This window comes from Lynx rufus, unplaced genomic scaffold, assembly GCF_022079265.1.
Source record: "Lynx rufus isolate CCGP_SWC_20201006 ecotype Redwood Valley unplaced genomic scaffold, mLynRuf1.p SCAF_15, whole genome shotgun sequence".
Lineage (NCBI taxonomy): Eukaryota > Metazoa > Chordata > Mammalia > Carnivora > Felidae > Lynx > Lynx rufus.
The window spans coordinates 27,490,780-27,509,151 of record NW_025814829.1 but is presented as its reverse complement, the minus strand read 5'-3'; the positions used below and the strand labels follow the sequence as shown (position 1 = coordinate 27,509,151).

The 18,372-nt window shown below is 35.8% G+C and overlaps 1 protein-coding gene across 2 annotated transcripts in view; it reads right to left on the bottom strand.

The window, feature by feature from the left end:
• The window catches only part of ZBTB41 (zinc finger and BTB domain containing 41), a 50,206-nt gene that overhangs the window by 19,338 nt on the left and 12,496 nt on the right, over nt 1-18,372 (bottom strand). For both annotated transcript variants that reach the window (XM_047076727.1, XM_047076728.1), the window contains exons 5-9: nt 17,213-17,360; nt 13,346-13,475; nt 8,839-8,934; nt 7,130-7,236; nt 5,345-5,450 (exon numbers count right to left, since the gene is read on the bottom strand). In XM_047076727.1, the coding sequence (XP_046932683.1) occupies nt 5,345-5,450; nt 7,130-7,236; nt 8,839-8,934; nt 13,346-13,475; nt 17,213-17,360 (587 nt within the window). The remainder of the gene's footprint in view (nt 1-5,344; nt 5,451-7,129; nt 7,237-8,838; nt 8,935-13,345; nt 13,476-17,212; nt 17,361-18,372) is intronic.

Sequence of the window (18,372 nt, the reverse complement as noted above, 5' to 3'; positions counted from 1 at the left end):
GTGACAGAACTATTCCATATCTTGATTGTGGTAATGATTACATGACTGCATGCATTTATCAAAATGTACAAAACTACAGACTAAAAAAAAACATTTTTCTGTCTGTAAAGCATACCTTAATTTAAAAAATAGACGCTAAGTCTGACTGAAAAAAAACTGCAGTACTCTCAAAAATGTGCATTCATCAAAAAGGTGACACTGCTCTAAACTGGTTCACTTTATAACAAATATAATAAGTATCATAAACTTGAACTTAAAAATAAATTTTATACCTAAATCAAAAAAGAATGAGATACCAGTCCTTTTATTTTTATTACGAATTAATAGACATAAAAAGCTGCAAATTACTCAAAACCTAACTTATCAGGCAGTAAAGTGTAGTGCCTAAGAATACGCTTTGTGAGTTAAACAATCTTAGACTCCAATTTAATTGTGAGGATTAAGATATGTGTAAAATGATTAGCATTTAAGTTATAGTTATTAAAAGTCTATCATCTCACCCTGGAAGTAATTTATATCTAATTGAACACATGGCAAAATAATTAACTCAAACAGAGGCTACTATGATGTTCTGTAAGACAGTTTGCTCTTAACATCTGGGTTTTACTGGAATATTTAGCATATTGTTACAATATTCAATAGCAATAGTATGCCTAACATTTCAAATGCTATTCACACTTTTCAATTCATTCAACTCAACATTTAAAGAGTGGCTACAAAAACTCTATGCAAGGTCCTGTCTTCTAGAAACTTACTTCTACCTGATGAAACAAACATTTAGAAAGATAATGGGAGGGGTGCCTGGGTGGCTTAGTCAGTTGAACATCCAACTTTGGCTCAGGTCACGATCTCGCATTCATGGGTTCGAGCCCTGCACTGGGCTCTGTGCTGACAGCTCAGAGCCTGGAGCCTGCTTTGGATTCTGTGTCTCCCTCTCTCTCTGCCCCCACCCCTGCTCGCACTTTGTCTCTCTGTGTGTCCCAAAAAACAAAAACAAAACAACACAAAAAGTTTAAAAAAAAAATTTTTTTTTTAAAGATAACGGGAGTGTCACTGATAAACTTAGCAAAAGACCTGTAACCAACATACTTGGTTTGTCCTATTCCATTCATATCCCTGGTAAATACAAATAGAGATATAAACAGGGTCACCACAGGCACATACAGAAAGAAGCAGTGGTACCCAACTTGGGGCAATTTTGTCCCCGTGGGGCATTTAGTAATGTCTGAAGACATTTTTGTTTTTTCACAACTGGAGGTAAGTCGGTGCTACTGCCATCTAGTGGATAGAAGCCAGGAATACTGATAAATAAACCTACACTACACAGGGCAGCTCCCCAAGAAAGATAATTATCTGGCCCCAAATGCCTATAGTGTTGTGGCTAAGAAATTTAGATCTATAAAAGGGAAGAAGAAACATTATAAAATAATGGGTGGGAGGAGGGGTGCTAACCTTCATCACTCCCCACATTCTTTCCTTGGATAATCTGCTTTTACATATTCACATATAAATCTTGATAAACGCTCAGACTTCACTTCTGAGATTTAGACTTCTATTTACCTGTCACATTTTATGTTTGAGTTTCTATTAGGCATCTCAAACTCAATACACACCAAACAATTCATTGTCTCCTTCTGTAAATTTAGTCGAACTTCTGTATTCTCTATCTCAATGGCTGGTTTATCAACCACCCACTTGAAAACAGGAATTCTTTGAAAACAGGAATTATCCATGACTGCTACCATTCTTTCAATTAAAAAAACTAAGTATTTTTCAAATAAGTATCTGCTACTGTTCATTACTAATTCTATTCCCTAGTTTAAGCCCTCACCATCTTTTTCCTAAATTCTAACAGCCTTCTAACTGGCTGATTTACTTGTCTTAATTTATCCACCACAAATCCAGCCTCCACCCATCAATAAGAGTAATCTACCCCAAAAGAAATCCAACTGTGTCACCTTCTTGTTTAAAATTTTCCTTTATTTAAAAAAGTTTTTTTTTTAATGTGTATTTATTTTTGAGAGAGAGAGGGAGAAACAGAGCACGAGCAGTGGAGGGTCAGAGAGAGAGAGGGAGACACAGACTCCAAAGCAGGCTCCAGGCTCTGAGCTGTCAGCACAGAGCCCGAGGTAGGGCTTGAACCCATGAACCATGAGATCATGACCTGAGTTGACGTCGAACACTCAATCGACTGAGCCACCCAGGTGCCCCTCATTTAAAATTTTCAATGGCTTTTTATCACATAGGAATAAGTATTGGTTCCACAAAATGATATGTAAGGCTCCGTATTCTAGATCCACCATTAGCCAGCCCTCGTAGAAAGTGGAGCCTACAGGTTCTGGTTCCATAATTATCTAGGCCAGCAGACAGGTCCGCAGGCTCTTGTGGCAGGGAGGGAATCCCAAAACTCTTTCATAGGGTTTATAAGATCAAAGTTATTTTCAAAATAATACCTTAACATTTATGTTCCTTTCTCATTATGTAGACATTTACACTAATGACACATACAAAAGAAATGGTGGATAAAAGTGCTGGTACCTCAGTTCCAAACAAGGGAGTGGTACCAAAATGTACTAACAGTCATTGTGCTCTTTACCACCATGCGATCACAGGAAAAAAAAAAGTGGGAAAGGGGCTAAATTATAATTTTACTAACTTTCAACCTTTCCAAGTGTGGCCTTTTGAATGTTTTTTGTGATGAAATGGGAAGGACACAAGAAGCACTTCTACGGCATACCAAAGCATAATGGTTGTCTCAAAGCAAAGCACTTGTGAATCTGAGTTGTGAGCTGAAGTAGCCACTTTCTTCATGAAATACCATTTTACTTGAAAGAATGAAAGACAAACCACAGTTACAGACTTGAGTTTTTGCCAGATATTTTCATGCAAATTAAAGGAAGGAAACCTGTCACATCAAGGGAAAAAATGACAATATTTGTCAGCAATGATAAAGTCTGAGCTTTCAAGCTAGTATAAAAATTTTGGAAAACTTGCACCTGCCCTTGTGATCTTGACAGCTTCCCAATACTCTTTTCTGAGAGACTGGAGGCAATATTAACACATGTGATTTGTTGATCCTGTACTGTGAAATGTGCTTACATTTAGAAAATTGCCATAATTTAGTGAACCCATGTTTTCCAAAGGACAAATGCATCGTATTACAATTTGTGCATAGGTACAAAAAAATCATTCAAGTACAAGACCAACAGGCTGAGTGTAACAGAGTACAAAAACTTCATTAATTTTGTTTCAGATTTCACCTTGCAACTACCACTTGCTTAGTTTGGGTATAGTAGCAAAGACTAATATCCACAATTATCTAAGATTACTGCTATCACAGTACTCCTCCTTTTACCAACGACGTATAGAGTGAGGCTAGATTTTTTTTCATTTACTTCAAACAAAATAACACATGGCAGCAGATACAATACTCCAGCTATCTTCTATTAAAGCATTAGAGAGATACACAAAAATGCCAAACATGCCCCTCCTTTAATATTTTTGTTTTGTAAAGTTGCTATTTTTCACAAAATTGCTTTTTATGTGAGCATGTGATGGGTATATTACTATTTTCAAGTGAATTAATGAACAAGGTCTTCATTTTTATCAACTGAATTTCTGATATGATTTGTAGAGTTTACTTAAACAATAATAATTTTTTATATTATTATTTCTATAACAAGAGCTCCTGAGATACTGAATAATTTTTAAGGGTATAAAGGGGTTGAGAAAAAGTTAACAGAATTTCTGGAGCAAGTGAGTATGCAGTTCAGTCTATTTTCTAGCTATTCAAACAATATGTTGAAATTCTTATTTTCTTTTCTATACAGAATCATGTATATCTTTCTATCCCAGCCCTTGGCAGCATTCCTATTATCTAATGAATACAAGAATTCAATGACTACCATGAATACATTGATTCAGTGAGTGAATCACTGAACAAAATCAGTGAAACAATAAACAAGTATATGAAAATGTAAGAAAATGGACAGAAATCAACACTTCCTACTTTTCTTCAAAGTGTTCTGTTACTTACTACATTTAAAGGTACTATATATATTTTGTTGATCATGATCAGTACTATTAAACTACAACTACAGTTTCTTGGCACCTTAGACCATGTGCATTATTTAGCATTTGTGTCAAACACCTAGTCCAAGAACATGGATTCTCTGAACATAATACACTCAACAACTAATCTCAGTTAACCCTGAATATCTAAATTGCTTAAAAAGCTGGTGTTCTAAAGAAAAAAGGAGACAAGCGAAAAAAGACTTTTAGGAAATAAACTAAGTTACCTGAGAGAAGTGGGCAGGGGGTAGGTAAAATAGATGAAGGGATTTAAGAGTACAGTTATCGTGATGAGCATTGAGCAATGTACAGAATTATTGAATACATCTGAAACTACTATAATACTGTATGTTAAGTATATTGAAATTTTTTTTTTTAATTTTTTTTTCAACATTTATTTATTTTTTTGGGGACAGAGAGAGACAGAGCATGAACGGGGGAGGGGCAGAGAGAGAGGGAGACACAGAATCGGAAACAGGCTCCAGGCTCCGAGCCATCAGCCCAGAGCCTGACGCGGGGCTCGAACTCACAGACCGCGAGATCGTGACCTGGCTGAAGTCGGACGCTTAACCGACTGCGCCACCCAGGCGCCCCTATTGAAATTTTTTTTTTAAAGTTGGTGTTCAGGACAGCACATGCCTCCTTCAAATAAAATACCATTTAATTTAATTTATTTATTTTTAAAATTTCTTTATTTTGAGAGAAGGGGGACAGGTAGAGAGAAGGAGAGAGAGAATCCCAAGCAGACTTCACACAGCCAGCACAGAGTCCAACACAGGGCTCAATCCCACGAACCGTGAAATCATGACCTGAGCCAAAACCTAGAGTCGGAAGTTCAACTGACTGAGCCACCCAGGCACCCCCCCAAAGAAAATACCATTTTAACTGCTTAGTGTGATTAGAAATCTAAATTCTGACTAGAAACATTTCCAGCAGTAACTCTTTTTAAGTATAGTATATAGGCAGCACATTTATATTTTTTGCTAAGAGCCACAGCAACCAAAGATAAATGAAACGCCCAAAGAATGCCAAGACTGTATTAGTTATTAACTTCAATATCTACTACCTCCTAGCCTTGAGTCAACTGAAAACAAGTAAACAACAATATTTCCTTCAATTTCTTTGGGTCAACAGAGAAGCTACAGAAGCTAGAAAAAAAGAGCTAGTTAACCTATCCTCAATTAAACAAAATAAACTATGAGACCAGTTATAACTCTCTCCCAAACTACACTTATCCAATGCAGTAATTATGAGAAATTGCTTTTTCACTTACTTTTGCCACACTTTCTCTCCCAGGTGTACACTTTTGTAATGAACAGTGAGATGATCCCTACGACCAAAACATTTTCCACATTCTTCACACTGATGAGCCTTCTCACCTTAAAGACCCAAATAGTTTGATTATAATATGCACTTCAGTGTTCCCCCCAGAAATAGATGATCAAACAACAGGATAATATGATAGGAAATCAACCAGAAAAGTAAAGCCACCCTTTATTCTGGGCTATCTGCTTTATATTCCTTACTAAAGTACCTTTCTTCAATGAATCTATGCTTTTTTTCACGGATGTGAACCCTTTTCCCGACCTGGAGAAGGAATGAATAGCCTTTTTGCTGAAGACTTCAAATCTTACCTCTCAATGTAACAGAGCAAGATAAATGAAATGACTTCAAAACTCAGGAATTTTTTAGGAATATGTAAGTCTAGATGTCAAACACTTCAAATGAAAACACACTGAATCAAGATAAGGCTGTTTTACTGTTTATAAAAAGGACCTGAACATTTTCAGATTTTTGTACTTTTTTAAAAAAATATTTTTCATCTGTGGGGATTTCACACATTTGCAATAAGCTAAAACACAAATATGAAGGAAAATTCTAGATGAGTCCCATTTCTCATCTCTAATATTCAGTTATAAAGGCTTGCGCTTTAAAAATCACTCTTAACTTAATCCAGTATGCAATTAAGGCATGTGATCTCTAGAATTAGGAGTTAGAATCTTCCTCCTAAAAATGAAAATGCATAATTCCAGTGAAAAAGTCATCAGACCATTAGCATCTCTTAAAAGTTGATAACAGTTGATAACTGCAACTTGTAACCTCATTGGGATTTTTTTTTTAATTTTTTTTTTTTAACGTTTATTTTTGAGACAGAGAGAGACAGAGCATGAACGGGGGAGGATCAGAGACAGAGGGAGACACAGAATCTGAAACAGGCTCCAGGCTCTGAGCTGTCAGCACAGAGCCCGACGCAGGGCTCGAACTCATGAGCAGTAGATCATGACCTGAGCCGAAGTCAGACGTTTAACAGACCGAGCCACCCAGGCGCCCCTCATTGGGATCATTTAAGAAAGTAATTACATGTGTTGCATACTTCATATTTAGATTGTTTAAAATAATAGTAAGCACCTCTTCTACTGTGCTTATAGAGATGGCTCTTTCCAATTATTGTACTCACAGAGTTGGCTCTCTTAGCTCTTTCTGAACATCAATCAGAGAAGAAAATATGAAAGAAAGCCCCAGAATATAAAAATTATAAATACAGTATAAAGATCTGAAATTGATCAGGACTACTAAGGTACTCTTTTCCAAAGACAGGGTTTCAAAAATTCACTATTACATTAATGTTAACACCTAATTATAATAATTTCTCTTCAAATATCTGTTTTGCTAACTTCTTTCAAATCCAATAAAAATGAAAAATGTTATCTTGGCATCTCTCTTTATAGAAATGCCAATACCAATTATTGCACATATCCACATAATATGCATAGTGCAAATTTTGAGAACTTGATTAAAACAAATTTCAAAATATAGTCTGTAGGCATAAAAGGCAACCGGATTATTAAAATTGCAGTGAACAAAAACATGTCATAAAGTTATGTCCCTTTCAGATGTTTTAAAAGAAAGTTTTCAGAACCAGCATTATTGATGGGGTGACCAGCATATATATTACTAAAACTATTAAAATTATAGCCAACATAAACGTGATGTAGTATGTTCTATTCAGGTGCTTTTTTAAAGGATTTTGTAACCATCATTACAAAATACACCTTACCCGAATGTATTTTTTTGTGCTTTGTAAGGTGGTCATGACGAATAAATGTTTTCCCACATTCGTCACACTCATATCGTTTATCATCATGATGTACTCGTAAATGAAGTCTATAAAGAAAAAAATTGAAGAGCATAAAAACTGGTGCCACCAAAGGGAAAATCTTGATTAAGTAAGGGAAATTGGGCTGTTTACTCAGCCACCCTCATACATTATGTGCTCTACATCTACGACGTTCCATCTTTCCCACTCTTTTCACTACCTTACTCCAGGGTTGCTACTCACCTCTTTCACAAAAGCACTTCAACGTGTGCATATACACTATGTCTGGATGGCATTCCTTCCTGACTTTTTAGAATGTACTAAATATCTAGGGTTGTTATCTGTCTGCTGGTGGAGTTTCAGAGATAGCAAAAGTAGGCATGAGTCAGAAGGAATTAGACAAATAAGGTAAGTGACTTAAACATATGATACAGCAAATAATTAAGAATCCTATCCTGGACGATGGATACCACTTCTAAATTGATGTAAGAGAATTAAGTAAATTTTATAAGTAATCAACTTGCTGACAGTTACATTTGCTACTTTTCTTCACACTAACCAAAGTCCGGTTCGTTTTATAGTCACCCAAAGACAGATTATAAAGGTTTAAACTATTCAAATTCATTTAACTTGAATTATTCATATCCCCATAATCCTCCATCTATATATACCCTAGTGAAATGAATAGCTTTCCCATTCAAGTTGCCGAAACACGAAGTGAGGGCGATCTGGCTGCGACATCTGTCACCCCATTGATCGCCAGGGTTGATTTGGCTGATCTGCCTGGCTAGGCGGGTGTCCCCTTCCTCCCTCACCGCTCCATGTGCGTCTCTCCCGAAGCTGCACGATCGGTTGAAGAGGACGACCTTCCCCGATAGAGGAGAACCGTTCTTCGGTCAAGGGTATACAAGTAGCTGCGCTCCCCTGCTAGAACCTCCAAACAAGCTCTCAAGTTGCCAAAACAGGTGTTTATTCCATAACTATAACCAGCGAAATTGACTGAACTACATCTAAAGGGGGCACATTCTGTTTAAAATGAAAAAGAGGTAAATAATAAATGGAAGTATAAAAATTAAAGCCTTATGAATAAAAATCTTAGGAGCATTAATAAAAATTTAAAATGTACATATATCTCACAGTAGGTAGTCACCTATTATTTATTCAGGAAAAAGCCAACTTTTCACAAACTGCAAATGTGGTCAGGAATTCAGCTATAAAAACAATTACACAGGTTACAAATAATACACAAAAGACTTTCCAAAACTGATAATCCTACAGTTTTCAATTTTGCCATATTTCACACCATTTCTTTGATAGCCAAGAGTGACAAAATGCATTGAGATTAGAACATCAGAGCTTTAATGAATTTAATTCAAAGATTAAGTAATGAAATAAACATTTAAATGACAGCGACTCAGACAGTAAAGCATCTAGCAAACTTGGTGATGAAGAAATTATTTACTATTTTGCACTACAGAATGAAAACAATATTAAAAGCTATAATGTAGAGGGAAAAGTTTGTAAGTACAGTTTTTTGCATAATTTTGTTTACCACGAGTACTAGAAAATGTTTTAATTCACCAATGAACTAATGCAATGATAAGAAAATAGAGAATTAAAAGAGACATAATTTATCTTACTTAATACAGAGAAAAAATGGCTTGACTTACCTGTATGAACTTCCATGACGAAAACTTTGTCCACAAATACTACAAAGATGAGGTTTTTCTCCACTATGGATTCTCAAATGTTCTTTCAAAGTAGTCCTGTATTTTAAAAATACACATTTATCTTAAGGTTTTTTTTTTTTTTTTAAATTTTTTTTTTTCAACGTTTATTTATTTTTGGGACAGAGAGAGACAGAGCATGAACGGGGGAGGGGCAGAGAGAGAGGGAGACACAGAATCGGAAATAGGCTCCAGGCTCCGAGCCATCAGCCCAGAGCCTGACGCAGGGCTCGAACTCACGGACCGCGAGATCGTGACCTGGCTGAAGTCGGACGCTTAACCGACTGCGCCACCCAGGCGCCCCTATCTTAAGGTTTTTTAATACCAATATTTATATTAAACATAGATTTCTAGAAAGCTTACTAGAAAGGTGTTCAAGCTAAAGATATTATGGCAATTCTCCCTTTCTCCAACAGTATTTTTGCTTTTTATTGAATTAGTCTCACGAACACATAATCATGCTTGTTTTGTTTCTCTTCTTTAAAAAAGAAATTAACTTTGCCTTCCTTTGCCATTGGTTTGCTCAAAGATTTAACTATATAGCTTAAGCAACTTTCAAGAAGTAGAATGGAAAATGCTCAACTGTCACTACTAAATTAAGTAAAACTGATGTGAATTTTAGTGGAGAGAATTTAATAATATAGAAGGAATCCAGTTTATCAGTACTATTCCTTTCAAATTGTGCTCAGTATCTATTAAAAGAATGTTTTAAGCCAAGGAAATCTTTACAGGTGTTTGTGACTTCCAGATGCCAATGTGAAGAAGGGAAATAATATAAAGAATACAATTATTGCCATTTCTAAAGCCTCCAGCCCTACTGACACGATATGGGTTTGTTAAAATAAAAAACAGAGACCGGCCTTGAAAATTCCCTGAGCAGACAATATTAGTTTAGTCATAAAAACAAAGCCTAATGTAGCTTATTTTGCAAGGATAACTTGACCTGGCTCATTTGTTAATGCCTCATCTATGCCAGTAGATGGTGCTCTTCTACAAGGCCCAGCAACACTTGACCACGGCGCTTGCAGGTGTACACAGCTTTGGGGAAAACATTCCTAAAACTATCCTCGCACCCCTATGTATTAAGTAATTAAAAGTAAAAAGATGGAAGGTTGTTTTAGTTTTTGGTTTGTCTGCTTTTTGTTTTTATAGAAAGACCTTTAAGATAAAAATAATTTATAAGGCATAAAATAAAGTAGAATTTACCAGTCTATAAATATAAGTTTTCATATAAATATAGCATACTGATTTTTGTATTTTACCATGATATCAGTTTGTTATTTTAAGAAAGTGGCATTTCTAATGTTTTTAAATTATGGAACTTTTATATGCTGAAGGATATAAAATACGAATAGTGTTTAAAGAACAGTATTATTACATTTACATGCAGAGTAAGACATAGAATATTGCTATACCTTAGAATGCCTCCACGTTACTCTGTTCTCTCAGGGATAACCACGTATGTCAACCATTCCCCCTCTTCTTTGTTTTACTACCTAGTAGTATATATCACTAAACAATATACTGTATATTTTTGAAAAACTGAGTAGCAAGTACAAATCTAGTAACATTACCACTATTAGTTAAAGGGCCCACAAGATAAAATGAATAGGGTCTCTGTATCAAAGTCTGGCTGTAGCTTGCTTGAGCACTAGCAAAAGCCCTTTCCAGCATGTCAGTGGGGAAAGTCATGAATAAATACCGGAAAACATAAGGTTCACCACAATCAGAGCATCTGACAATCTAGAGTGGATCAAGTACGAGAAGTCTGACAGAAATACATACAAAGTAAATAGGCTATTGTATACACTTTGCTTCCAAACTTACTATGAACTATCTCTAATTCCCATGGACAGGTCAAAAAACATTTCTGTGAAATCAAACAAATATCCTCAGTCAAATCAAGCAGCAAGGCATAAATATAATCATAGGAACTTCACTGGCATACACGTGCCATACAGTGGCAGAGCATAGATAAGAATTTGAATCAGAATCAGGGAGAAGGAAATGGGGAGTTGCTACTCAATAGGTATGAAGTTTCAGTTATGCAAGATGAGTAAATTCTAGAGGTCTGCTGCACAACATCGTGCCTACAGTTAACAATACTGTATCATGCACTTAAACACTTATTAAGAGGGTAGATCTCATATTAAAAGTTCTTACCACATTAAATTAAAAGAAAAATATTTTGGGTCGGACCTGCTCTAGCATTCTGACTCCCAGTTCTTAAAAGAGGAAACATGCTAGCAGGGATCTCAGCAATGACAAGCCCCAACGTGTCATGGGTCACTACTACTACTAGTGTGGGCTAACTACCCATTGCACACACATGTTGCACAACTGACAACTTGGAAACCTCATTCACCATCCTCCTATGAATTCCTGTTGCCTCCCCCCAGTATTAGAATTCCTATTTCCCGTAGCCCTCATCTTCCTCTTCACCAGTTTACCTTCTCATTCTGGTGAAGCATGCCTTTTAGTTGCTTCATGAGAAAGACTACATCAAAGACTACCTTTTTGGTACCATGAAAAATGTCTTTATGATCCTTAGGTCTGATTGTTAGTTTAACTAAGAACTGAATTCTAAGCTGGAAATACTTTTCTTTCAGAATTTTGAAAGTACAACTGCATCATCTTATTTCTAGTGTTGCCGTTCAGAGAGATGTCCAAGTACTTCTAATTCGTAATTCAGCATATGTAACTTTTTTTCCCTGAAAATTAGAAGCATATAGAAGCTTCTCTTCGTCCCCAGTGTTCTGAAATATCACAGCAATATATCTTGGAGTAGGTTTATTTTCATCTAATGTCCTAAGCATTTGATGAGTAATTTCAGTCTGGCAACTCATGTGCTTTAGTTCTGGGAAATTATTTTGAATTATTCAGTGATGATTTTTTTTTCCCTTGCTATTTTCGCTATTCGTTCTTTCTTTCTAGACCTCTTGACTGGTTCCCTAATGCTCTAATCCTTATTTTACATTTCTGTATCTTTTTGCTCTACCTTTTGGGAGATTCCCTCAACTTCATTCTTCAATCCTTCCATTAGGCTGTTTACTTTGTCTATCATACTTTGAATGTGATTTGTTATGTGACTCTTTTATATAGCATCCTGTTCTTGTGTAATGGATTCTTTATCTTCAACTTTATCTTCAATGGAATATCCATAACAGTTGTTTATCTTCTTTTTTTTGGAAGTTTTCATCTTTCTGGATAATCTGTTTCCTTCAAGTTTTTTTTTCCCCTTCCTGATTGTGTTGGAATCTAGCTTTCACATTAAAGGTTTTCTTTCTCTGTTTTTTAATTCTTCTATCTGTCCATGATTAAGTGTGATAGACTAAAAAGTAGATGGGATGGTCAAAGAGCATGAGGGGGCCCTGATGACTTCAGAGTAGGTGATCTAGGTGTACTATTTGTTAGGGAATATATTTGCACTTTCGTTGTTCAGATTTTCAGAGAATTGTTTTCTAACTACTGCTGGGGGAATAAAATCTAAAACTCAAGAGGTCAGAAGGGATAAGGCCTGGGGCTCACTGCTTCCAGAATTCAGAAAGCATTCATCATATGACAACATGGTATAGTCCAGTCCAGATATCTGCTGAATTGGGAGAGGGGTCGGTGCCCACCAGCAATGACCTGTGTGGGTGTCAGAAGAAAATCCAAAGAGGGGCGCCTGGGTGGCTCAGTCGGTTAAGCGGCCGACTTCAGCTCAGGTCATGATCTCGCAGTCCGTGAGTTCGAGCCCCGCGTCGGGCTCTGTGCTGACAGCTCAGAGCCTGGAGCCTGTTTCAGATTCTGTGTCTCCCTCTCTCTGACCCTCCCCCGTTCATGCTCTGTCTCTCTCTGTCTCAAAAATAAATAAACGTTAAAAAAAATAAAAAAAAAAAAAAAAAGAAGAAAATCCAAAGAATAGAACTTCTAAAGAAGTTTTTACTCCAGTGCTCCTTGTTCTGCCTCCCCTTCACTCTAGTTCCAGAGGCATCTGATACTGCCTACTCCTATTCCTTCTGTGGATTCTCTGATGTAAACTATGTTCTCAATTTCTCCATCACCACCTTGGGATTTGTGTTTCTTAGACCTGCTAAGTCAGTTACCACTGATTCATCTGCTTTCCAGTTTCCAAATCTGTGTTGTTCTTGTCATCTTTCTGTTCTCCCTGTCTCTGTAGCTTACTATCTTTTAAATCAGTCAATCAATAACTTTTAATGTAGTTTTATTAGAGTTCCAGAAAGAAATGTTACCTGTGTTAAATTCACTATCTAAACCTGAAAATCCTGATTTCATATCATCTTCTATAACATTTTATATAATTTCTTCGCATATCCTTAAATTTCAAATTAAAGCATAATTCAAGTATCTCACATCTGGCATTACCCTAATCCTTCTAAACTATATTTGTTAATTATTTGTATATAACAGTACCAGGATTTTTCTGGGTGTGTAGATAATTCCTCACCTTTCTCGTACTGATTTTCCACAGATAAAGCAAGTCCATTTTCTCTTTCCACCATGGGTACATTCTATATGGCGTTTCAAATTTCCAGTGTCATTAAACTGGCGACCGCATATATCACATGGAAAAGGACCTACAAAGGAAAGAAAGTGTACATTTAAAGTTTAAAGAATCGATACTAAGTTAAATTTAATGGGCATGTTGTCAATGTATACCTACCACTGTAAGTACATACACAATTATGTATACCTACCATTGTAAGTACATAAATAACACAATAAAGTTATTTATTTATAGTTTTCTCTTCTCTTCTGGACTGTTCATTCCTAGAAGGCAACTTACAATCACCTCTATATGGTTAGAGCTGAGTTTAGGGTGTGGCATCTAATATAATAAATGTTGAATGATGTAATGGGTTAATAAATTGAAATGGCCAATTCCTAGTTTGAAATCAGACTAGAATAAAGTAAAAAATGTTATACACCAGATTTCTGGGGAGAAGGGGTACTGAGAAACTCTGGTAGAATAAACAAAGGACTTCAAAGAGTTCATAATCTGGAAATATATTGTCGTTCCTCAAAACCGCACATTTTTAACGACGTTGCCTAGACTGAAAATACTGTGGACTCTATTGTGAACTCTAATGAGAAATTAATCATGGCAGAACAATGGAAAGAAAATGGCATTTGGACACTGGAATTCAGAAACATCTATAAGCAAAACAGTTCAGTAGCCACAGTAGTTTTGGGGGGAATTTCAACACGTTTTTGAGAGATGACCTCAAAATGTATTAAGTATCTTCAACATATTTTTGTTTCATCTTCCATGAGATCTGAGTCTTTCATTCATTTATTAACTCATTCAACAAGTATTTATTGATTCTTAATTCATATTTAGCACTGGGTTAAGCAAAGCAGTGCTATGGAAAATCTCCGCCTCCTCTTACATCCCTCTTCACCAAAAAAGGCTCCAAGAAGGTGGGAAAAAAAGATTCAGCATAAACACAAAGATAAAGAAATGAAGTAAATAAAGTGCTAAGATGAGCAGATTACAGCAAGAGTAAGTTAGGCAGAGAGTGAAATAACTTTATGTGCTACTGAAGGCTCCAGTTGGGGGAAGAAAGAAAGCAGCTTTCTCTTTCATGCTCAGTTACTTATCAGAGTTTTTCAAATGAAATACCTACATTCTTTCCCCTCTATTAGATATCCAGTTTTGCATACAGTTAAACTTACTTGAACTTCTATTTATGAAGCTATGCTGGGAAGTTAGTAAAGCAGATTTTCATTCCAACTCTCTACATAGGATAAAATTAGAAGCTTTGACTTTATTTTTTTTTTTTTTTTTTTAAATTTTTTTTTTTTTTCAACGTTTATTTATTTTTGGGGCAGAGAGAGACAGAGCATGAACGGGGGAGGGGCAGAGAGAGAGGGAGACACAGAATCAGAAACAGGCTCCAGGCTCTGAGCCATCAGCCCAGAGCCCGACGCGGGGCTCGAACTCACGGACCGCAAGATCGTGACCTGGCTGAAGTCGGACGCTTAACCGACTGCGCCACCCAGGCGCCCCAGAAGATTTGACTTTAAAGCCCACTGTAACTTTTACACTTACACATGGAGATACATTAAAAATTCTTCTACCCTGGGGCACCTGGGTGGCTCACTCGGTTAAGCTTCTGACTCTTTATTTCGGCTCAGGTCATGATCTGGCAGTTCGCGAGACTGAGCTCCATGTCGTGCTCTGTGCTGGCAGGGCAGAGCCTGCTTGGGATTCTCTACCTCCCTGTCTCTCTGTCCCTCTCCTGCTTGCATCTTCTCTCGAAAATAAATAAATACACATTAAAAAAATTCTTCTGCCCTAACTGTTCAGATTGTATTTCTTAGATATCACTCCCTCTGATTTACAGAATATATAATCCTAATGTAGGCGGTGTGAATATGACCCAGAATAGCCTAAAGCAGTAATACTCATGTGTGTGGTATCTGGACCATCAGCATCAGCATCACCTAGGAACTTGTTAGAAATACAAATTCTTGGGCCACACCTCAGACCTGAACCACTAACCTAACATACAGTGATTCAAAAGATGCAAAAGAATTTGTGTGTGTGTGTATACAATACATACATATGTCATATATATTTACATATGCAATATATACATGTACATATATAAAACATATGCACACATGGTTCTAATTCAACCATCTTTTCAAGAATGCTTTCTTTAACAACTCTATTATCAGTTCAAGAATCTGCTCGTATACTTTTACTGATAGGAAAATAACTATTGTGCAAGACAACTTACTTCAATGTATAAGTTCCAATACTTTAAAAGATTTCTAAACTGAAACTAAATCTATACCTTAGGATTTCCACTCAATGTTCTTAGAATGCCTATTTATTTTCTAAATGATATACTTAACAAAAGCTGAAATAGAAAATCAGGAACAGAAAAAGGAAGTGGAAACAAATATGTTCACTATAAAAATTATATTTTGCTATGATGTTTCTATAACATGGGACAAAAAGGGATTGCCTATGATTTTCACCTCAAAAAGGAAGAAGCCCACCAATTCCCCAAGAGAAACTCTTTTTCCTGGAACTAATGTATAAAGAAACTTCTCACATGCAACATGCAATCATGAACGTGTCTCCAACTATATTTCTGATAATTATAAAACTTGCTTCATATGATGGTATCTTAGAAATGCCAAGATGAAATCCTATGATAGACCAACTTACTAAGGACAATTCAAAAAAGGACTAAGCTAAAAAATAATCTTCCAGCATACACTAGTCTTATATACAATTATAAAGATTTAAGTGTTCCTTATTGAACAATAAAGTCTCAAAAGTTTTCGAAGATAGGTGCTCTACCTTTCCCAAACAAAATTTCAAGGTCCTTCAAAAGTGTTTCACATGACATAATTTTAAGACCTTATGTCACCATAATTACCCACCTCTTGAGAATGTACTTGTCAATATCTATCTTGAATGCAGTATCCAGAAATGAATTCAGTATTCCAGATGAATTTAAAATCAGTGAGATAATTACCTCCCTGATTCTGACCAATAGATTTTTATTAATACAGTTTAAAACTACAGTAGTTTTTGTCAGTCATATGACATTACTGTTCAGACTGTGCCTAAAAAGCTTCTGCTTTTAAGCCCATCTATAAATAAAGGAGTTTGGATTCTATACCATTTTATAGTTCTGTAATCCCCAATGACCAAAGGTCAGATTATTCCCATGTTTATGACTTTGTATTTACTCTCAATTACTTTTAACTTCATTTATTTTAACTTTTTGTATAACACAAAGATTTTTTTTTTTAATCTTTATTTTCTGGTGTATTAGCTACACACGCCTATAATTTGGAAGGCAGCCATACTCACCACTACACCACCAATGCTGCGCAGCGAACAGCCTCTACTATGGATGACGACAATTCCCTAGCAGTATTGACTGTCATAAATGTACCTAACTGTACTACCATCTGGCACACAGGTTTCCACCTTGGCCGTAAGCATTAGACAGAGGATTTGTCAAATACAATGCTAAATTCCACATATACTAAGTTAATTTTATTCCCTTAAAAAAAGTTTTTTCCAACAAAAATGCCTTATTCAAGCACTCACAGATCTATCTACCAATTAACTATGAATAAATGCTGTTTATGACTACAGACACATCTGCCACCAAAACAAAACATAAACATATTTACTCATCTCTAGGAACAGCAGCAAATCCAGTATTCCTCCCAATTTATCTGACTTCCTTCCCCTAAGTGGTTCAACAGCAGCAGGCTCCTCTAGCATGATGTGATAATCAATAATTACTATGACTGCTTTTAGAAAAAGTAATTTGCTTACCCAGATGGAACTTTTCTTGATGCTTTAACCGTGCAAATCGTGATTTGAAATGTTCTTCGCAATAGGTACACTTAAAAGGTTTATCTTGAGAATGCAGAATCATATGTTCCTCCAAGTGTGGTCTTCGAGTAAAAGATTTCTTACAAATCTAAGAGAAATGTATGCAAAACATAAGGAAACCTGAATTAAAAATAAAATACAAAGCTCATGATGAGAAATAAACTCATGAATTCAAGCAGTTAAAGGAAAATTTCTCCCAACAGAAAAGTTACCCAAAATAGAATCAAATTTTAATCATGCAGAAAAAAGCCTTGGAGGAATTATAGTAAGGAATTATTTTAAATTCATACTAAAGGTTGATGAATTTCCACTCCTTACATTTCTAATAGGCTAATTTCTAGGATTACACAGTAACGTTAATACCTTAATTCTAGCCAAGATTTCTAAAATCCATTAAATTTATATTTTTAAATCACTTATATATCATAAATAGGTTTTATTATTGTTGCCATATACTTAATTAGGAATAGGAGCAAGAAACTGCAGAAAAATAATTTTAGAATTTATCTCTTAAAGTAGTCAAAAGGAAGAGATACAGCTTTTTAGAGAAATCTGGCAGACACAAGATTTAAAAAGGGGGAGGTCAATGAAGGTTCATCACTGTAACAGATATACCACTTCAGGGGAATGCTGTTAATGGGGGAGAGCAGGCATTTGTGGGGGCAGTGGGGTACGGGAAATCAATATACTTTCCTCTCAATTATATTGTAAAACTTAAACCGCTCTGAAAAATAAAGTCTCAATTTTCTTTTATTAAAAAAGGCGGGGGCTGTTAACAATGACAACAGTAACAACAACAATAATAATATAGCATGTACTATATACCAGGCACATGCTAAATAATTCATGGTTTATTTTACTTAATTCTCACAATAATCCTACGAGGTAGATATAATTATTATCACCATTTTACAGCTGAGTATAATGAAGTTTATTAAGGAAAAGAAACCAACTTATGTAGACCCAAATAATTAATAACTAACTTCAATTCCTACAAGCTGAAATCAGAGAGACAGTGAAAATTTTGCTGTAGAAATACATTGAAGCCTGAAAATAAGGAAGACAAATGACAGCTTGTGACTCCTTTAAACAATATTTAC